The sequence below is a fragment of the Mus musculus genome, chromosome 19 (genome assembly GCF_000001635.26).
Source record: "Mus musculus strain C57BL/6J chromosome 19, GRCm38.p6 C57BL/6J".
NCBI classification, from domain to species: domain Eukaryota; kingdom Metazoa; phylum Chordata; class Mammalia; order Rodentia; family Muridae; genus Mus; species Mus musculus.
This window is the reverse complement of record NC_000085.6, coordinates 5,896,377-5,915,159: the sequence shown is the minus strand read 5'-3', so window position 1 is coordinate 5,915,159 and position 18,783 is coordinate 5,896,377. Positions and strand designations below refer to the sequence as shown.

Sequence of the window (18,783 nt, the reverse complement as noted above, 5' to 3'; positions counted from 1 at the left end):
CACTGTGGGGGTAGGCTTTGAGAGATCTTCCTCCTAGCTACCTGGAAGTCAGTCTTTTCCTGTTTGTCTTCTGAATAAGATGTAGAACTCTCAGCTCCTCCTGGATGCTGGATGTCTACCTGGATGCTGCCAAGCTTCCTGCTATGGTGATAGACTGAACCTCTGAAACTGTAAGCCAGTCCCAATTAAATATTGTAATTATAAGAGTTGCCTTAGTCATGGTGTCTAACTAAGATAGCGTCCCATTGAGCCAGGGTGTCTATAGTGGTCAAAAGAGAATGTTGGATCTTGGAGTTGGATTTATACAGAGCCGCTGTGTAGTGTGAGCTTAGGTTTTTCAAAACTGACTTTATTTGGGGTTCTTAACCCTCCCTTTTAGCCCACCAACCAGAGGTAGGGAAAAAGCAAGGTTAAAGGCAAAGGGAGTTGTGGACCTGATTAGAAGTACTTGCTTTGGGCGATTCCACTCTTCCGTGTCAGGATATAAGCAGCCCAGTTCAATAGCAAACACCAAACATGAATCTGTAGCAGTAGCACAATCCAGCAGGAACAGCCAGGCTCTGCTGAAGCGGCCAGAGTCAGCCAGGATACCACGAGACGTTGTTTGGCGAGTGAGTTTCTCCCTATGAAGTGAAGACCAGCGAAGCATTGATGGTATAGCCATGCAAGAACTCCCTCTCATTGTTCGTGGGGTTCCAGTTATATTCTTTCTAAACATCACACACTCTCTCAGGTATCTGTTTTCGGCAAAATATTACATGTCCTCTCACAAGACAGCTTCCAGAAAAACATCACATGATGTGACTAAGTTGTTAAGGAAACCAGAAGTTTCCACTTGAGTGGAGGCTCTGGGAACTTTTGCTGTTTGTTGCTATTGTCCCTCAGGTTTTCTATGTAGCCCCAGTGGCTTGGAGCTTGTGTAGCCTGCATGGGCCTTGAACTTGTGGCAATCCTCCTACCTCCTAAAGAAAAAAAGACAATCTATGCATACATATACATATACACATATATATCAGGTCCAACATGGACAGAGAGTAGATCGCTTCTAAATCCATTGAAACCGAGGTTTGGTGACTTTGTTAGGAGTTATTTCAAAAGGCCTGGTGGGAACAAAAGCACTCAGTAAGCAGAAGAGAGCCTAGGAAAACAGGGCAGTACAGAATACGAATGAAAATCTGCTTAGAAAGAGTGAAAAGAAATGGGCTGAGATGCAGTGCCAATGGGCTTAAGGGAGTCCTGTTGGTTTCTTCTTCTTCTTGTTTTGTTTTTGTTTTTGCTTTTGTTTTTTTGAGACAGTGCTTCTCTGTGTAGCCCTGGCTGTCCTGGAACTCACTTTGTAGACCAGGCTGGCCTTAAACTCAGAAATCCTCCTGTCTCTGCCTCCCAAGTGCTGGGATTAAAGGTGTGTGCCCCTACCGCCCGGCTGGTTTCTTCTTTAAGGGGAAACATGTTTGTTCATGGATTTGCATAACTCGATACTGAAGGAGAAATAAATAGTATAGAACTAAGAGGGCTAGTCACACCAGTGAAAACTTTCAATGTGGAGAATGGCTTGGTAATAGCAATCAAGGGCTTGTGGGATGACACAGCAGATACGGACTCTGGGCACCACGCCTGACAACCTGACCACCATCCCCCAGGTACAAAGTAGAATGAAAGAACTCACATCCCCAAGCTGCTCTCTCACTCTTACACATATGCTATGGCACATGCACGCACACAAAGACAGACATACAGAGCAAAGGAATGGAGAGAGAGGGAGAGGGGAGAGGGAGAGAGAGGGAGAGGAAGAGGGAGAGAGAGGCAAGCAAGAGAGAAGAGGTGGGTGCCAGTGAAGTTCAAGGACCGGGTTTACTGGCAGGAATTGTCCGAATGAGAGTCAGGCCCAAGAACAGCCCATTTTGGGCACTCACTTTCCATTCTCTAAAATGGGCTGACTGGGAACAGAGGTACCTAAAGGACTGGGACTCTGACCTTTCACTACCTACCCACCAATCTCTCCCTGTGTGTCAACCTCGTGGCTAACGGCCAGCCAGGCAGGACACTGTTTGCAACTTCTAGCCTATCCGCGTGGCCTTTTCACTTACCTTTCTCACTTTCCAACCGAGCCAGATCTCCTAGCTGAGGCGTCACTAAATGGAGGGGAGACGGATCTCTAGAATGAGCTGCAGAGGGCATGTAAGTTTTCCAATCGCGCCTGCGCACTGGGATCCTAGGCTCCTTCAGGACAGGTCGTTCTCGAGCGCTCGCTCTCGTGGGCCTGTGCGTGCGCGCACCCCCTAGCTGCGCCTGCGCAGAGGGTCGAGGACCCTGTGTCCTGAGAAGGCTTAGCGCCTGCGCGTTGTAGGTTTCGGGGCCTCCCGGCCTGAGGGAGAGGAACAGGGAAGATGGCGGCTGTGGTGGAGAATGTAGTGAAGCTGTGAGTGGTCTTTTTTGTTTGTTTGTCTCTTTTTTCTTTTTTAATCTCTCATGTACCAGAAATCTTGTAAAGGACCTGGGAGTAGAGAGGGAGGTGCGGGAAGAGACAAGGTAGAGAGAAGGACATGCCCGGGAAGTCCTTGCTGTGCGACTGCTGGGAGGGAGGGCAACAGGAGACTCGGGAGACGGCGCTGGGCTTCTTTTGGAAACTTGTGGAGGACTGGAGGGGGGCACACCGGAGCCCCCGACGGGTGTCCTCCTCGCGGGCCGAGCCCCGAGCGGAGCTGCGGGCTGCGAAGGAGAGGCTCACGGTCCCTGGCCCCTCTCTGGAGACGCGTCAGTCCCGCCAAGCCGAGGCCGGCGGCACTAGGAGATCGGGGTCCCCTCCCCGCCCACCGCCGTCCCTGGGGCCATAGGCTCCGCCGTCCCTGCGGAGTCCTAAGACTTAAGCAGCCTGGTGACGTTAACCGGGAAATCCGGGGTCCACGAAACTAAAAATGTTCTTGGGAAGAACTGGTCCAAGAGCAGAACTTCGGGGAGTGGGGAACTAGACCGGAGCCAGATGGCCTTCCAGTCCGCAGGAGCCCTGAGGTGGGCGTTCTCTGTCCCCCAGATGCCATTGTGCGGGTCAGATTTCCAGTGGAGCTGAAATAAACGGTTGTTGGGCGACACCGGGAACGGGGACTGGCCTGCTAGTCGCTTCCCCTCAGTTGGAGATGTTTGGATGAGGCTCTTCCTTCCTTCTTGAAGAAGAATCAGAGTTTTGGAACGGGGTGCCCATTGGATTTAAGAATGGCCTTCTCTTCCCTTAATGGCCATGTTAGACGTGATGTAAGGATAGAGAAATTGAAGTGTTTCAGCTGTCCAATCAAAGCTTTTGGATTCTGGATGACAAAGTAAAGGTTTTGGAACCATTCTGGAGGACTTTTCGCAGCTTTATCTGTCTTTGTCGTGGGCTGAGCCCCAATCGTCCCAAGAGGCTTTTAAAAAATTTTTTTTAAGGTTAAGTTGCTTCTTCCCTGCTGCTTGCAGCCCCTTTCTTTGAAAATGCTTTTCCACTTCCATTAAGCTAAGTGCCTTCTCTTGTGGCTTTTTTTTTTTTTTTAATCTCGCTTTTGGCTTCATCCTGCTGCCTATTTCAACCACCCCTCCTCCCAACGCTATTATCTCTGTGATCTGCCCACTCCGGATCCCCGGCTCTCTTCAGGCTGACATTTCCCTCAATTTAGAAATGAGGCTGTTAATTTACCAATTTTATAGTTCTCCTTCTGGACTCAGAAGTTAAGTCTTTATTACCCTGCCTTTCTCTTTGTTGGACCCCCCTTATTCCCCTGGAAGGGGAGTTGTCCTGTGCCCCCTCCCCACCCCCCAGGTTTCCTGTGAAAGGAGGAGTCACAGCTTTTACCCTGAAAATCTTACTGTCTAAAAGAATATGCTTGCCTAGGTTTTCAGAATTAGATGTCAATGGAGTTCTTCATGTTGAAAGATGGTCTGGCAGAAAATGGAGTTGCCAACCCATTGGTGTAGTATTTTAAGTGTTGGGTGCCCATTTAAATAGAGCATTGCTCTTCATGCCTCTTTAACTCACTGGTTCCTGAGTATCAGTGGGGCACTAACTTGCTTCTCCTCAGCTGTAGTGCAGAAGACTGGAAGCTCCTAACATGTTCCCCGGGGAACTTTCCCTTTACAGGGAAGGCTTTGATTCTCACACCATTCTCACTCTGGAAAGATGCCTTTCTGATGCCTTTTTAAAAAAAATAGTATGCTTCTGTCTTCTGTCAGCTGCCATCACTCACTGAGGGAAAGACCACTAGCTCATCTTTTTCATTTTTTGCCGTGTGAGAAGACTTTCTGTCTTAATTTTCTGTTTTTCTCAATTACAACGTCATGGTTGAAATAGTCTTTATAGTGGTCTTATTAGAGTAAATACTAGTGTTAAAATAACCATGGCTGCCAGCTAGTTTTTAAAACTTTCTAGAGTTATATAAGGCTATCCATAGAATAACAGAAGCTTGGAATTTTTTGCTACAGAGTCTTGAATTTGTGTGCACTCTCCTCTTTTGCTCTCTTCACACGCACACATGCACACACTCATGCAGTCTTATCCGGCCATCTTTCCTACTAGAGCACCTGCTTGGCCTTCTAGAATCTTACCTGGCCTGCAGGGGCCCCGACTGGACGTTCCAGTCATCCCTCCAGGCCTCCCTCAGGCTCCGCACTCTGACTTTGCAGTCTTCAGCCCCACAGGGCTGGTCCTTTCTTCCGTTTGACTTCCAGTGTCAGTATCAATTCCCATCAGCAGAAACAAAGGAGCTGCTGCAGTCAGCCTTGTTTATCCAATTTTCCTGTGTGGTAAGGACGTGGCTGCCTCCTAAAGGCGAGCCAGTGTGAGCCTGCTCTCTTCTGTGCTGTGCTCTCCAGCACATTTATCCCTTAATTATAGTTATTCCTGCTCACTGAACCCACTCAGGCTGTACTTGTAGTGTTGCTGTGTGTGCTGTGTTTGCTGGGAACAAACTAAGCTGTGCAGTGGTCTCTTGTGACTGCTCAGTGAAAGTCCCCATCAGAGTCTACATTAGGGCTTGTTGATACAGCTTTAGTAATAGCATTAGACACTGAGACCTTACTCCTTCCTGCTTTTCATGCATTCTTATCCCTATTCTCTTCATCAGAATCCTGGTAGGTCAGAGCTCATCTAGTCTAACTGCTCCAATCTATGGGAGAGGAATGGAGGTTCATACAGGTTACTTAGTTACATGGCTGTGTCCATGTGGTGGTTAGAGCCAAGCCAGGCTTTTCACTCCCAAATCCACCCTGATGCGATCTAGACACCTTATGGGTAAACGGGATGCTATGGGTAAGAAGTCCTTTCTGCCCTCAGTGTGTGCTTTTTGAGGCTAGGAATGTGGCTCAGTTGGTAGAGTGCTTGTTTAGCATATAAGAGATCCTGGTTTGATTAGCCAGCACCCTAAAACTGCATGTGGTAGTGCTTGTGGTAGTTGGGGAGATAGTCAGGAAGATCAAAAATTCAAGGTTATTGTTGACTGCCTGTGGGGTTTGAGTCCAGTATGAGCTACACAAGCCTCTATCTAAGAAAGATTGAGCCGGGCGTGGTGGTGCACGCCTTTAATCCCAGCACTCGGGAGGCAGAGGCAGGCAGATTTTTTAGTTCGAGGCCAGCCTGGTCTACAAAGTGAGTTCCAGGACAGCCAGGGCTATACAGAGAAACCTTGTCTCAAAAAAAGAAAAAGAGGGCTGGTGAGATGGCTCAGTGGGTAAGAGCACCCGACTGCTCTTCCGAAGGTCCAAAGTTCAAATCCCAGCAACCACATGGTGGCTCATAACCATCCGTAACAAGATCTGACTCCCTCTTCTGGTGTCTCTGAGGACAGCTACAGTGTACTTACATATAATAATAAATAAATCTTTAAAAAAAAAAAAAAAAAAGATTGAATATTTGACTGGGATATAGTTCAGTGGTAGAATACATGTAGCATTTGGGAGGCTCTGCATATGGGCCCCAGAATAACAAAAAGATTGATTGATTGATTGATTGATTGATTATAACTATGAGTCCTTACAGACTTAAAGCTTACTCTTTTGTACCAAAACAAGGTGGGGGTCATTGAACCACAAAACCCTTAGCTCTACAGTTTCTTGTCTTTTCTTTTTTTTTTTTTTTGGTTTTTTTCGAGACAGGGTTTCTCTGTATAGTCCTGGCTGTCCTGGAACTCACTTTGTAGACCAGGCTGGCCTCGAACTCAGAAATCTGCCTGCCTCTGCCTCCCAAGTGCTGGGATTAAAGGCGTGCGCCACCACCGCCTGGCCGTCTTTTCTTAAAGTACTTAGAAAATCCCTCTCAGATTTCAGATTACCTCCTCCAGGACCAGAAAATTTTGGGTGTCAGTTGTGTGACAGGAAGAGCCTGAGATGGGCTTTAGTGTAACAGACTTTCTGTTAGTATTAGTGCTTAGTAAAAGCTTTGAGGAACTTGGGGAATTTCTCTTCCTGGAGCATTACATTACCTTGTGGATACATGAGTGGTCCTATCCCATGACACCCCTTAGTACTGTGCCTGCCTTTCTTTTCCCCCTAATCACCTTTGGATCGTTTGTACTTGAAGAGCTTTTAAATTTTATCCATTTGTATGAATGTTTTGCCTGTATGTATGTGTGCCACATGTATGCCTGGTGCCCACAGAGGTCAGAAGAAGGAATTAGATCCCTGTACCTGGAGTTGATGGATAGTTGTGAACCACTATATGGATTCTGGGAACCAAACCCAGACAGGCCCTCCTCAAGAACAAGTGTTTTTGTTATGTTTTTGGTTTGGTTGGTTGGTGTTGGTTGGTTGGTTTTGAGACAGGGTCTCTTTAGTGTTGGTTGTCCTGGATTCGATCTGTAGATGAGATTGGTCTCAAAGCCAGAGATCCTGCTTCTGCTTCCCGAGTGCTGGCGTTGAAGGCGTGCACCACCAGGCCCAACTCAATGATAATTTGTTGTTGTTTTTGTTTGTTTGTTTCTTTGTTTGTTTTTTTTTTTTTTAGTCTCATGTAGTTCAGGCTGTCCTTGGACTTGCTATCTAGCTGAGGATGACTTAATTGCTTCTACCTCCCAAGTGCTAGGATTACAGGTGTGCCACCAACCCTGCCTAGTTTTTTTTTTTTTTTTTAATGGTTTTTCAAGACAGGGTTTCTCTATGTAGCCCTGGCTGTCCCGGAACTCACTCTGTAGACCAGGCTGGCCTCAAACTCAGAAATCCGCCTGCCTCTGCCTCCCGAGTGCTGGGATTAAAGGCTTGCGCCACCACCGCCCGTAGTTTGGGTTTTGAGGCAGGGTTTTGCTATGCAGCCCAGCTGGCCTTGAAGTGAGGGTAATGTGACTAGGAAGAGCTTCATTTTTTTACTAACCAAATAGCATTTTGAGGGGTGAATCTACTAATAGTGTGCTAAAAATCTTGTGACCAGTCCTCTAGATCTGTTTTCCCCATTTGTCAGAGGAAGTTACTATCTACAGTAATGTCTGCAGCCCAGATGCTTAGGGTAAGACGAGTAACATACTAACTTGCATGAGTTGGACACATGAGAACCACAGAATGAGCAATTCATTTCTTCTTGTCCCTCCCTCTCCCAGTAGTGGCAGATTGAATCCAGAGCCCTGTGTGGGCTGAACAAGATCTCTACCACAGCTATTTCCTTGGCCACGCTTCACTCTGTGTGGATTAAGATTTAAGTTTGACTTGGCAGGCTGAGACAGGAGGATTTACACGAGTTCAGTACCTAAACTGCAGAATGAAAGAGACCTTGCCTCAGAACAAACAAATATTTAAAAAGCTTATGTCTGATTATACACATGATAAAATCATGTGTCACAATGATTATTATTTAGGGGTTCTGGCCCAGCCCGTAGTAACTTGTCTTTCCTTGTGTGATAGCTTAGTGATGGTTCTTCTTGTCCCTTGAGGCAGAATAGGAGGCAAATAACAGAAAAGAGAGCCTCTTAGACTCCTGAGCCTTTGAGAGAAGCAGTTGACAGGGAAGAAGGGTGACGTGGCCCCACCTTCTGTTTTACCTTCCTACAGCCTTGGCGAGCAATACTACAAAGATGCCATGGAACAGTGCCACAATTATAACGCCCGCCTCTGTGCTGAACGTAGTGTGCGCCTGCCTTTCCTGGACTCACAGACTGGAGTAGCCCAGAGCAATTGTTATATCTGGATGGAAAAGCGACACCGGGGACCAGGTAAAGTTTCAGGCTTTGGGAAAGGTGACACAGGAGCACAAGAAAGTGTCTGTTGTCCCTCAGGAGATGGGGTAGTTGAAGGCTCCTCCACTGCTCACCCCAGTAGATGAGAATGGAGAGGACGAAGCAGCCAGCCTTTGTTTTTGGCCTCTGAAGCAGCTATGATCTCCCGATGACTAAGAACAGCTGCGTACTTCTGCTGATATCTGTTTTTCTTTTCCATGAAGTATCCCCACCTGGCCCAGGCTCACGTGTTCTGTATCACTCCCTTGCTCTAGAACTCAACAGAGTTCTCATCCACAAAATGTTTGCCATCATTTTTTGGGGCTGGATTAGGGCTTAATTGTTCTTCCTTCCTCTCTTCCACAGGATTGGCCTCTGGACAGTTATACTCCTATCCTGCCAGACGCTGGCGGAAAAAGCGCCGAGCCCACCCACCTGAGGATCCCAGGCTTTCTTTCCCATCGATTAAACCAGGTAGAGGCTGGGGGGTGGGAGGGCTCAGTTGCTTAGAGTACTCGCTTAGCATGCACAGGGCCTGGGTTTAATAGCCAGTTTTGCATAAATGGAACATGGTTGTTTATTCCTATGTAATAATAGCATTGAGGAGGTTGGGGCAGGAGGATCAGAAATTCAAGGTCATTCTCTACTAATTGGAAGTTTGAGACCAGCCTGGGCTACATCAGAGCCTCAAAAAAACAAACAAAATCATGAAATTATCTCAAAATAATATGGACTGGAGAAGTGTCCTAGTGCTTGGTGTGTGAACACAAGGGTCTAAATTCTAGAGTTTATACAAAAATATCAGTGTAGTGCTGGGCAGTGATGAGCCTTTAATCCCAGCATTGGGAGGCAGAGGCAGGCCTGGTCTACAGAGTGAGTTCCAGGACAGCTGGGGCTATACAGAGAAACCCTGTCTCGAAAAACAAACAAACAAACAAACAAACAGCTCAGTTGGCCGACATTTTCCTATAATCCCAAAACTATGAGTACAGCACTGTGCCTTCTAGCTGCCAGTCTAACTCAGGGTTCAGTGAGAGCCTCCAAGGCAATACGCAGAGTGTGATAGAGCAGGACACCCAATGTCCTTCTCCAACATGTGTACCCACATGTGTTCATGGACCATACAGACATACACTACATACACATGCACCAGATGAACCAAGTGAGGGGCTCCCTTCCCAAGCAGGGCCCTGGGCTGTGTGACAAGGCTTGCTGAGCACAGCTTTCCCACACACAGCTCTGAGTTAGAGCTTGCAGACTGTGCTTTCGTCCCTCCCGGAGCTTGCTGGCTTAGTGAAAACAGGTAAGTAAAGCTGTATTCCAGGGCCGGCTGAACAGATCGTCTCGGTTCCTGGAGAACGGAAGTGGCTGGGTTTGACTTGGCCCCACATGGTGTAGGTTCAGCTTCAGCCCTTCTCAGTTAGCTTCGTCTTGGCTTGTTGCAGACACTGACCAGACTCTGAAGAAAGAGGGGCTTATCTCTCAGGATGGCAGCAGTTTAGAGGCTCTGTTGCGTACTGATCCCCTGGAGAAACGGGGTGCCCCAGATCCCCGAGTTGACGATGACAGCCTGGGCGAGTTTCCTGTTAGCAACAGTCGAGCACGGAAGGTCTGTTATTGCCATGGCTAGAGGACTTTAATAGGACCAGCCTCTTCTTTGTGGGTTGGGAGGTTTGTCCAGTTAGAATTGAAGCAGAACATGGTAGGACACATGCTTGTTGATGTGTATGTAAGCCCTAGCACAAAAACCAAAAACAGCTGGAATGGAAGCTGAAGTTGCCCTGCAGTCCTGTGCTCTGCTGGCCACCAGCCCTGACTGCCTAGCCTTCTACACTCCTCTTCCCAGTACAGGCTCACCCACGCTCTCTCTCACAAGGTTTTGTTAGAGACTTAGATACCTGGAGTTACGTAGGTGAAGCACAGTTGGTTCACACCTGTCAACTGGGAAGTTATGCTAAGTTTAAAGATGAGAATAGCTACAGATAAGCCAGATACTGTGCTAAGTATTTTTCCGTATGCTTCCTCTTGTATAGCCTTGTGAGGTAGGTCCTGTGGTTCCCATTTCATGGACAAGGAGGCAGAAGCAAAACAGTTAAAAACTTCCTCAAGGTCAAGTAAGCAGCAAAACTCATTGAAAGTAGGACATGAAAGTTGGAAGCAGAGCAGGCAGGACAGGATGTGGCTGCCTGGGGTACCAGAGAGCTTTATGGAAACTGTTTGGGCTCTGAGAGATGGGGGACAGGCATTCTAGATTAAGGGAGCAACTTGAAGAGGCACAGTGGAAAGCAAGCATTCACGGAAGCAGGACTGGGGTGCAGGGTGAGGAACGGTTCTGGGTAAGGCTAAGCCCCACAGGAGCTTCTGGGTGGTTCCAAGTGGCTAATTCTCTATCATGAGGGCGCTTTGGGATGTGTTTGAGTTCCGCTCATTCACATGTTGTGCTCCACTCAGCGGATCATTGAACCCGATGACTTCCTTGATGACCTTGATGATGAGGACTATGAAGAAGATACGCCAAAGCGTCGGGGGAAGGGGAAGTCCAAGGTGAGAAGCTAACGTGCTCCTAAGAAGGAGGCCGGCCGGTCTTCAGAGACCAGCCTTTAGTTTTGCTTTCTGCCTTGCTCTTCTAGCCAAGGCACGTTGGTGAGGGCATCGTCATCGTTTTGGTTTTCTTGGCAGAGTAAGGGTGTGAGCAGTGCCCGGAAGAAGCTGGATGCTTCCATCCTGGAGGACCGGGATAAGCCCTATGCCTGTGACAGTGAGTGCCACCTGAGGGATGGGTAGTTCTCGCTTGGACCCAGCTCCTGCTCTGGATGTGAGAGGAGGGCGGGCCATGGTCTTGCACTGAATGGTAAAACAAGCCTGGGTTTTTGTCCTGCCTGCCAACCTGGCCTTTGCTTAACAGTGGGTGGGACCTGCATGCTCTGGGGCGAGGTTTCTATGGGTCCTGGGATGGGAGGATGAGGGAACTCAAAGCAGACAGGGTTGGCCTCACAGTGGGCAGCATCCAGATCTGCTGCCCCATCAAGGCAGGGCACAGGGAGCCAGCCCTGAGGGTTAGTGTCTGTCCTCTGTCCCTTTGCTTTGGCTTACCCTACTTCTGTGCCTCCAGCCTGAAGTGCCACTGCTGGGGTCCTCTCTCACTCGCTCTGTTTTCCTGCTGCTGCCGCCCTGTCTCAAATGTATCAAGGCCTTCTTCTCATGACTTTTCTTTCTGTCTTTCAGATAGTTTCAAACAAAAGCATACCTCGAAAGCGCCCCAGAGAGGTAGCTCTCTCAACTTTTCAGACTTGTGTTTTCCTGTCCCTTTTCCCTCTTCCCCTGTTCCTCCTGCCTTTCTCATTTCCTGTGATACTGGCTTTGGAATCTCTGCAACGGTATGAGGGTAGTGCTGTGGAACCCCAGGTGTGCTCCGTTCTCAGTCCTAGCAGCTGTCTTTACCATTGCTTATCTCCCACAGACTTACTCCTATGGTCACTTGGCCTAGTATTAACAGAACCCCTTATGGATAGATGTCATCTGATGTTCCCCAACCAGACAGCAGGTGGTCAGCTCATGCTTCCACCGTCATGCCGCCACCTCCTCCCATCCTCCCATTCCTTCCTGCTGGCCCCCTTACCCCTCTTGGTGTCATTGCTCAAGATAAAATGCCATGTAATCTTTCCTTGCTGGTTGGCAGGGGCTGGGCAGGGCACTAGTGTGGGGATGTATTTCAGTTTCTTTGGGGAAGTTATCCTGGCTGGCAGTTAGTAAGTGTTCACCAAGAAACCCACCCTCAGCCTTTCATCTGTTTAGTTGGGATTGGTACACACAGGGTGGCATGAACCTGCCACATTTACATGGCAGAAAAAGAGGCTGACATCTCTTTGTTACGTTTCCCCTTTTGCCATAGGCCAGACTGTAGAACTTTACAGACCTGGAGCTCCCAGACGGTTACTACTTCTGGGGCAAGTTGATGCAGCATGGGTTAAGTCCTTCTAAAAGCCAGCATAGAAAAATGTCGGTAGCTATTGTGTTTTAGAGAGGGAAGAGAATCCAAGAAACTAAAGAGGTCCAGAGACTGATGCTCTTGGCTGAGGGGAAGGGGCCATCACTAAAGCTTGTCCCAGAGTAGAGATACTGGGGGCAGAGATGTCCCATGGGCCTCATTTGGAGCTTCAGAGCTTGTCAGAGTGGAGAAGTAGCACCTTTGTGTCCTAATAGTTCTCTGCAATCTTTCTCCCGCCCAGTTTGTGGAAAACGTTACAAGAACCGACCTGGCCTCAGTTACCACTATGCCCACTCCCACCTGGCTGAAGAGGAAGGAGAGGACAAAGAAGACTCCCGACCCCCCACTCCTGTGTCCCAGAGGTCTGAGGAGCAGAAATGTAAGCTGAGCTGTCAGGGCAGGCACGCAGGAGAGGAAGCAGCCTGTTTATAAAAGCCTTCATAGAGTTCATAGAGAGAGTGGAGGATATCCCAGGGTTCCCTTGAGAATCATCAGAATTTTTTTCTTTTTCCCTATAGCCAAGAAAGGACCTGATGGATTGGCCCTGCCTAACAACTACTGTGACTTCTGCCTAGGAGACTCAAAAATCAACAAGAAGACAGGGCAGCCCGAGGAGCTAGTGTCCTGTTCCGACTGTGGCCGCTCAGGTACCTCCATCCTCAAAGAGCAGACTGTACTCCGTGCCCAGGAACCTCCTGGGCTGCTTCCTTGAGTGCTGTTATAATCAGGCAACCTCCCTTACCCACTCCCCACCCTGGTTTCCAACCACTTACTTGACTCCCCTCCTCCACAGGGCATCCGTCCTGCCTGCAGTTCACCCCTGTGATGATGGCGGCCGTGAAGACCTACCGCTGGCAGTGCATCGAATGCAAGTGCTGCAACCTCTGCGGCACGTCGGAGAACGATGTGAGTGTCGCTGAGCCTGCCTGGCTCCGTCAGAAGGCACCTGCTCCTCCCTAACTCCCTCCTGGGAACTTTATACTTGTTTTAAAATATCTGTTTCTTGGGCACCAACAGTCAGACAGTGTTCTTAGCTCTCGGGTCAATAAATAAGACAGAGAAGTTAGTGCTTTGATAGAATTTGTGTACTTGGGGAAACAGAGTTTTGTATGATACACCTTGAAGAAAATGAAACTAGTCATGTGCCAAAGAGTTAACTGGATGCTGATAGAGGTTTGTAGCTGTATTTGCTTCTGGAGGAAGTGAGGTTGCTGTTGGAGTTTGGATAATACAAGGAGCCAGTCCCAGAAAGTATGGCTAGTGCAGAGGCCTTAAGGTGGGCCAGCTGGCTGTAATGAGGCCATTGTTATCCACTAGATCTTTCCTGTGGTGGGAAGGTGAACAGAGGCAGGGCTCGGCGGGACTTTGTAGGATCTTGGGACCATTTGAGCTCAGTGAGGAGTCCTGGACCTGGTGCACATTAAGCACCTAAGCTCTGCCCTATGCTTAGACCTTGAGGATGTTATCTGAGGCTCTTTATTAAGGGGGTTATATGCTCTGTCTCATCTTTTCAAAAGGTAACTGGCAGCTCTGTGGAGAAAAGATTGTAGGGAAATAGTAGGCTTTGTGATCTGTTAGAGTCCAGATAGACTGTGATGGACAGACTGACAATCGACCTTTGCTGCTACTAGTCCCTCTTGGAAGCAGCAGCAGTGTCGTAACTTAGGCACATAAACCATTGCACCTTTGTTCGTTCTCCTTACTTCTGCAGGACCAGCTACTTTTCTGTGATGACTGTGACCGTGGCTACCACATGTACTGTCTCACTCCTTCCATGTCTGAGCCTCCTGAAGGTAAGTGGCCTGGATCTACTCAAAATACTTTATCCCAGAAAGATCCACAGCACTCAAGTAAAATATCGATACTGAAATTTGTGACTTATCATAGACCTGTAATTGTATGGGTTTCAGCATTCTATGTCTAACAGCATAGATTTCATAATAGAATGACATGTGGTAGATTAAAGCAAACATTTAATGAGTCTGGAGAAGTGGCTCAGCAGTTAAGAGCACTGAATGATCCTCCAGAGAGCCTTGGTTCAGTTTCTGTCACCTGTTGGCCATTCACCATGGTCTGTAATTCCAGTTGCACAGTCTCCTTCTCTGGCCTCTGCAGATACCAGGCATGTACCTGTGCACAGATCTTTTCTATCTTAGTACTACAAAGGGCTTATTTTCTTTCTTTTGCTTTTTGTAGTACTAGAGATAGAACCCAGAATCCTGTACATGCTGGCCAAATGTCCCACTGCTGAGCTATCTCCCTATATCCCTAACTCTTGCCATTTTTATTTATTTATTGATTGATTGATTTATTATATGTAAGTTCACTGTAGCTGTCTTCAGACACCACAGAAGAGGGCATCAGATCTCATTATGGATGGTTGTGAGCCACCATGTGGTTGCTGGGATTTGAACTCAGGACCTTTGGAACAGCAGTCGGGTGCTCTAACCGCTGAGCCATCTCACCAGCCCTCTTGCCATTTTTTTATTCAGAGTGCTGTACAGTTGATCCATAGCACTTGTGTAGAAGTCAAGTCTCCATTCACTGTGGGCTCTGGAGAGGATCAGGTCATCAGGCTTCGAGCCGTCTCTCCATCCCACACTTGTACTTTTTGTTTTGAGACAGGGTCTCACTAAGTTGCATAAGGTAGCCTGAGCTAGCTTGGTAGCCCAGGTAGCCAGCCCTTGAACTTGAAATCCTCCTGTCTCCGTCTCTAGAACAGTTGGGTTAGACTTGATGCAATCATATGTCTTTGGAGAGATAAGCTATTTCCTCTGGAGTATTCTCCAAACCACATACATAAAATTATGCTTGTATATTCTATATTAAGATTTAGCCAGGTGGTGGTAGTGTGCCTTTAATCACAGCACTCAGGAGGTATAGGCAGGTGGATTTCGGAGTTCAAGGCCAGCCTGGAATATAGAGCTAGTTCCAGGATAGCCAGGGCTACATAAAGAAACCTTGTTCGCAACCCCCTATCCTCAAAATAAGTAGTTTTACTTCTCAAGAAAACGGATCAAACTGAAATAAATACCAATAATGTTTTAGCAAGCTATTTTTCTTGCACAGAACAATTATTTTCTGTTTATCAGTTTTCTTTTTCTTTATTTTTATTTTTTATTTATTTTTGTTGTTGTTGTTTGTTTAGTTTTTTAGGCAGGGTAATTACTCAAAAGAGATCTACCTCTGTTCCCTAAGAGCTGCAGTCATAGGTGTGCACCACTGTGCCTGGTTATTTCCTGTTTCTCTATGAAATTAGGCTTGGGTGATAAGGGGTGCTTGGGGGATACACAAGTTCACTTCTTTCTCTGTTTTCTGCTGAAACACCCAGAGATGTTGGCACCCCAGTTCACTTGCAGTGAAAGGCGAGTCTCTGAGTTCAAGGCCAGCATGGTCTACAGAGTGAGTTTCAGGACAGCCAAGACTAAGCAGAAAAACTGTCTTGGAGATAAAATATAGTAGTTTCTCTGAAGTCTCTTTTCATGACCTTTTTTCAACCTTTGAGGCAATGACTTTTTTTGTCCAAAATTGGGAGCATTTTAACAATCTTTGACTAGGCTGGCAAGATGGCTCAGCAGGTAAAGCACTTGCAACCAAGCCTGGACAATCTGAGTTTAGACTCCACAAGTTGTCTTTCACCTGCATGCTGTGGCAAATGCCCCCAAATAAATAAATTTAATAAGTTATCAAAAAAAAAAAAAAAAAAAAAGGGGCTGGTGAGATGGCTCAGCAGGTAAGAGCACCCGACTGCTCTTCCGAAGGTCCAGAGTTCAAATCCCAGCAACCACATGGTGGCTCACAACCATCCGTAACAAGACCTGACTCCCTCTTCTGGTGTGTCTGAAGATAGCTACAGTGTACTTATATATAATAATAAATAAAAAATCTTAAAAAAAAAAAAAAAAAAAAAAAAACCCAAAACACTTGTGTCTGCTCAGATTGTCCTGTGAGCCCATGGGCCACTGAAGTGACAAGAGGGTCTGGCATTGTTTGGGGACTGTCCTTGCACTCAGTGTGCTCATAGAGAATGGTTTTCATGTGTATTTTTAGTGTATGTTAAGAGTATTTTGTCTACATGTATGTCAGTCTACTGCATGAGTAGCTGATGCCTTTGGGGGTCAGAGGAGGGATCATCAGGTCCCTGTAGATGGAGTTGTGGGTGGCTGTGAACCACCAAGTGGGTGCTGGGAACCGAACCACATCTTCTTTGACTGCTGAGCCATCTCTGGTTCGAATTTTCATGGTTTTGAAGACTAAGCAGTTCCCTCAGCTCAGGAGAACAATGAAGTTGCTGCTGCAGAACTCCCCCTGTCCTACCTGGAGTGAGGTCTGAGGAGGATTCTGTGGGATCTACCCTGACCCCTCTGCTTCTCTGTAGGAAGTTGGAGTTGCCACCTGTGTCTGGATCTGCTGAAGGAGAAAGCATCCATCTACCAGAACCAGAACTCCTCCTGATGTGCCACCCAGCTCCCCTGCATCTAAGGCCGTTGCTCTCCTCTCTACCTTGGTTTCCATTGCCCCTCTCTCCTCTTTCACTCTGTAGTCCTGCCAACCTCCGTTGGCAACAGCACAGGGAGGTGGCAGCTCTGACTGCCTCTAGCCCCGAGCCCTCAGGGAGTAAGGAGCAGCGTGCTGCTCCAGGGCTGACCTGTGGGTCCAACTTCTCTCTGCTCTCCAAGAAGTGCATTCACTCTGCCTGCCTTGGGCCTAAGACCCTGGTGATTACAGGGCTCAAATGGGGTCCTCTGAGAAGGAATATGAGAGCAGCTCACTTGTCTCAAGCCTTGCCCACCCCTCTTCCCCCAAACCCCCTTTGGTTTCCAGGGTTTTGCCCCAGAGATGAGCCAGGCTGGGCCTTTCCTGGAAGCAGCTGGAGTGAGCTGGCTGAGTGGCACTTGCCAGGACCTTTTCATACCCTAGTTCTGCTTCCCTTTGCCTCCTGCCAAAGCAGTCCCCTGTCCTCTGTCATGCTACATGGGGTTCTGTGCTTGAGCTAGAATGTTCTCGGGCACCTCCTGGCTCTGCCCTGTCCCACAAAGGGACGAGCAGCTTCAAACCTGTCCTCCCTGTGCTTGGTGGCTTGCTCACAGGTGCGCTCTGGCTACCCAGACATTTCCTATCCTCAGAACTTCCCATCTTCTGCCCCCATCCTTAGTCCCTTTGCTTTTGTAGGGAGAGGGATAGTGTCAGGGGCTGGGCCAGCAGCTTGGGGGCCACAGGGAGAAGTTGGATAATGTGCCTGTTTTTTAACTCGATAAAAAAGCCTACCTCCAAAATTCCCTTTTTGTTCTTCCTGAACCTGGGCATTCAGCCTCCTGTCCTTAACTAAATTAGGAGCCTCTGCCTCCTGCCTGTGTATCCTGGCTCCCAGGACACAGGATGGTCCCCTTTCCTTGCACGCTAGCTAGTAGCTGGTAAGGTCTTCACACCCTGAGTTTTCTGTTTCCTGCTTAGTGGCACTGACATTAAGTAGGAGGGGACAGTCCTCTGCAGTACTCTAGAGAGTGGGCTTCCCCCTTGGCTGTGGGCAGGCCCTAACTGTTTTCTGCAAAGTTGAGGGCCCCCCCTCGCATATTTAGTTCCTGTATTCAAAACATTAGTAAAAATAAACATTTTTACAGAGTCTTCTGCTGGACAGTTTGTCTCTTGACTCCTTGTTGAAAGGTTGTTTCATTTCAAACTTACGACAATAGGGTTTTTTGTTGGTGGTGGTTGGTTGTTTTAAATTGAAACAACTTTTTCTCCCAAAATCAAAGTTTTTGTTAAACTCCACCATGTAAAATTATTTTGTTAGTTTTGTTATGTAAATTCAGATTTATAACAATTTAGTGGTATAAAGGATGAAGCTAATTAATACAAAAATTGGGTTAAAATCAACTTTAGCATTTTCTCTGTATCTGTGCTTTTGGCTGGTTGGAAAGACTTTACTCGGTGTGAATATGTAGGCGGAGGTGCGGCAGATCTATGGCACTGCAGTGTCTCCTGGTTAAAGTGAACCCAGAAGCTTGTTTGTGCTTTAAACTCCAAGGAGTTATGAGTTAAGCCTGGAGAGAGAGCGCAGCAGAGGAGAGGATGCTCGTTGTTCTTGCAGAGGGCCAAGTTTGGTTCCCAGCACTCAAATCCGGTGGCTCACAACCACCTGTAGCTCCAGCTCCAGGAGCTGGGGAGGTCAACTGTGCTCCTGCAAACACCCACCTGCCCACTCATCTTCATCCATCTACAAACCTACCAGTGTCATCGTAGAACAAAAGAAGCCGAGAGGAGAGTAACCTCAGATCCTGTCATCTGATGAACCTTTTCATTGCCTGTCGGATTGCTAAGCCAAAGCAGAGTTGCAAAGCCAGAATTGTCCACAGTGCAGGGTGTCATGTGCAGACCGTGAGTGAGTTTATATCCAGCCAGATTAGTACTTGGATGTTATATAGTGGATCTTGTATAGCTCACTTGGTATGTATTAACATTTTAACTTTTTTCTTTTAAAGATTTATTTATTTTATGTATGAGTGCTCTGTCTGCATGTACACCTGCATGCCAGAAGATGGCATTAGATTACATCTATGGATGGTTGTGAACCAGTATGGTTGCTAGGACCTCTGGAAGAGCACCCAGTGCTCTTTACCTCTAAGCCATCTC

The 18,783-nt window shown here is 47.5% G+C and overlaps 1 protein-coding gene and 1 long non-coding RNA gene across 3 annotated transcripts; one reads left to right on the top strand and one right to left on the bottom strand.

Annotated features, from left to right (window-relative positions):
* Positions 1 to 328: 328 nt before the first annotated feature.
* On the bottom strand, positions 329 to 2,206 carry Gm42067 (predicted gene, 42067). The gene is made up of 2 exons (NR_168272.1): positions 2,088 to 2,206; positions 329 to 623 (listed from the first exon to the last, which is right to left on the bottom strand). It is a non-coding gene; the product is annotated as a predicted gene, 42067 (long non-coding RNA).
* An 82-nt stretch (positions 2,207 to 2,288) lies between these two features.
* Positions 2,289 to 18,644, top strand: Dpf2 (D4, zinc and double PHD fingers family 2). 2 transcript variants are annotated; one of them, NM_001291078.1, is made up of 12 exons: positions 2,289 to 2,419; positions 7,999 to 8,159; positions 8,529 to 8,636; positions 9,608 to 9,771; positions 10,614 to 10,706; positions 10,842 to 10,920; positions 11,388 to 11,429; positions 12,392 to 12,529; positions 12,669 to 12,797; positions 12,944 to 13,056; positions 13,862 to 13,943; positions 16,529 to 18,644. In NM_001291078.1, exons 1-12 carry the CDS (start codon positions 2,388 to 2,390, stop codon positions 16,603 to 16,605), a joined length of 1,218 nt encoding a protein of 405 aa, NP_001278007.1. In that variant the 5' UTR covers positions 2,289 to 2,387; the 3' UTR covers positions 16,606 to 18,644. The 2 variants fall into 2 exon arrangements, with proteins under 2 accessions (NP_001278007.1, NP_035392.1); NM_011262.5 differs by lacking the exon at positions 11,388 to 11,429.
* The last annotated feature ends 139 nt before the right edge of the window (positions 18,645 to 18,783 follow it).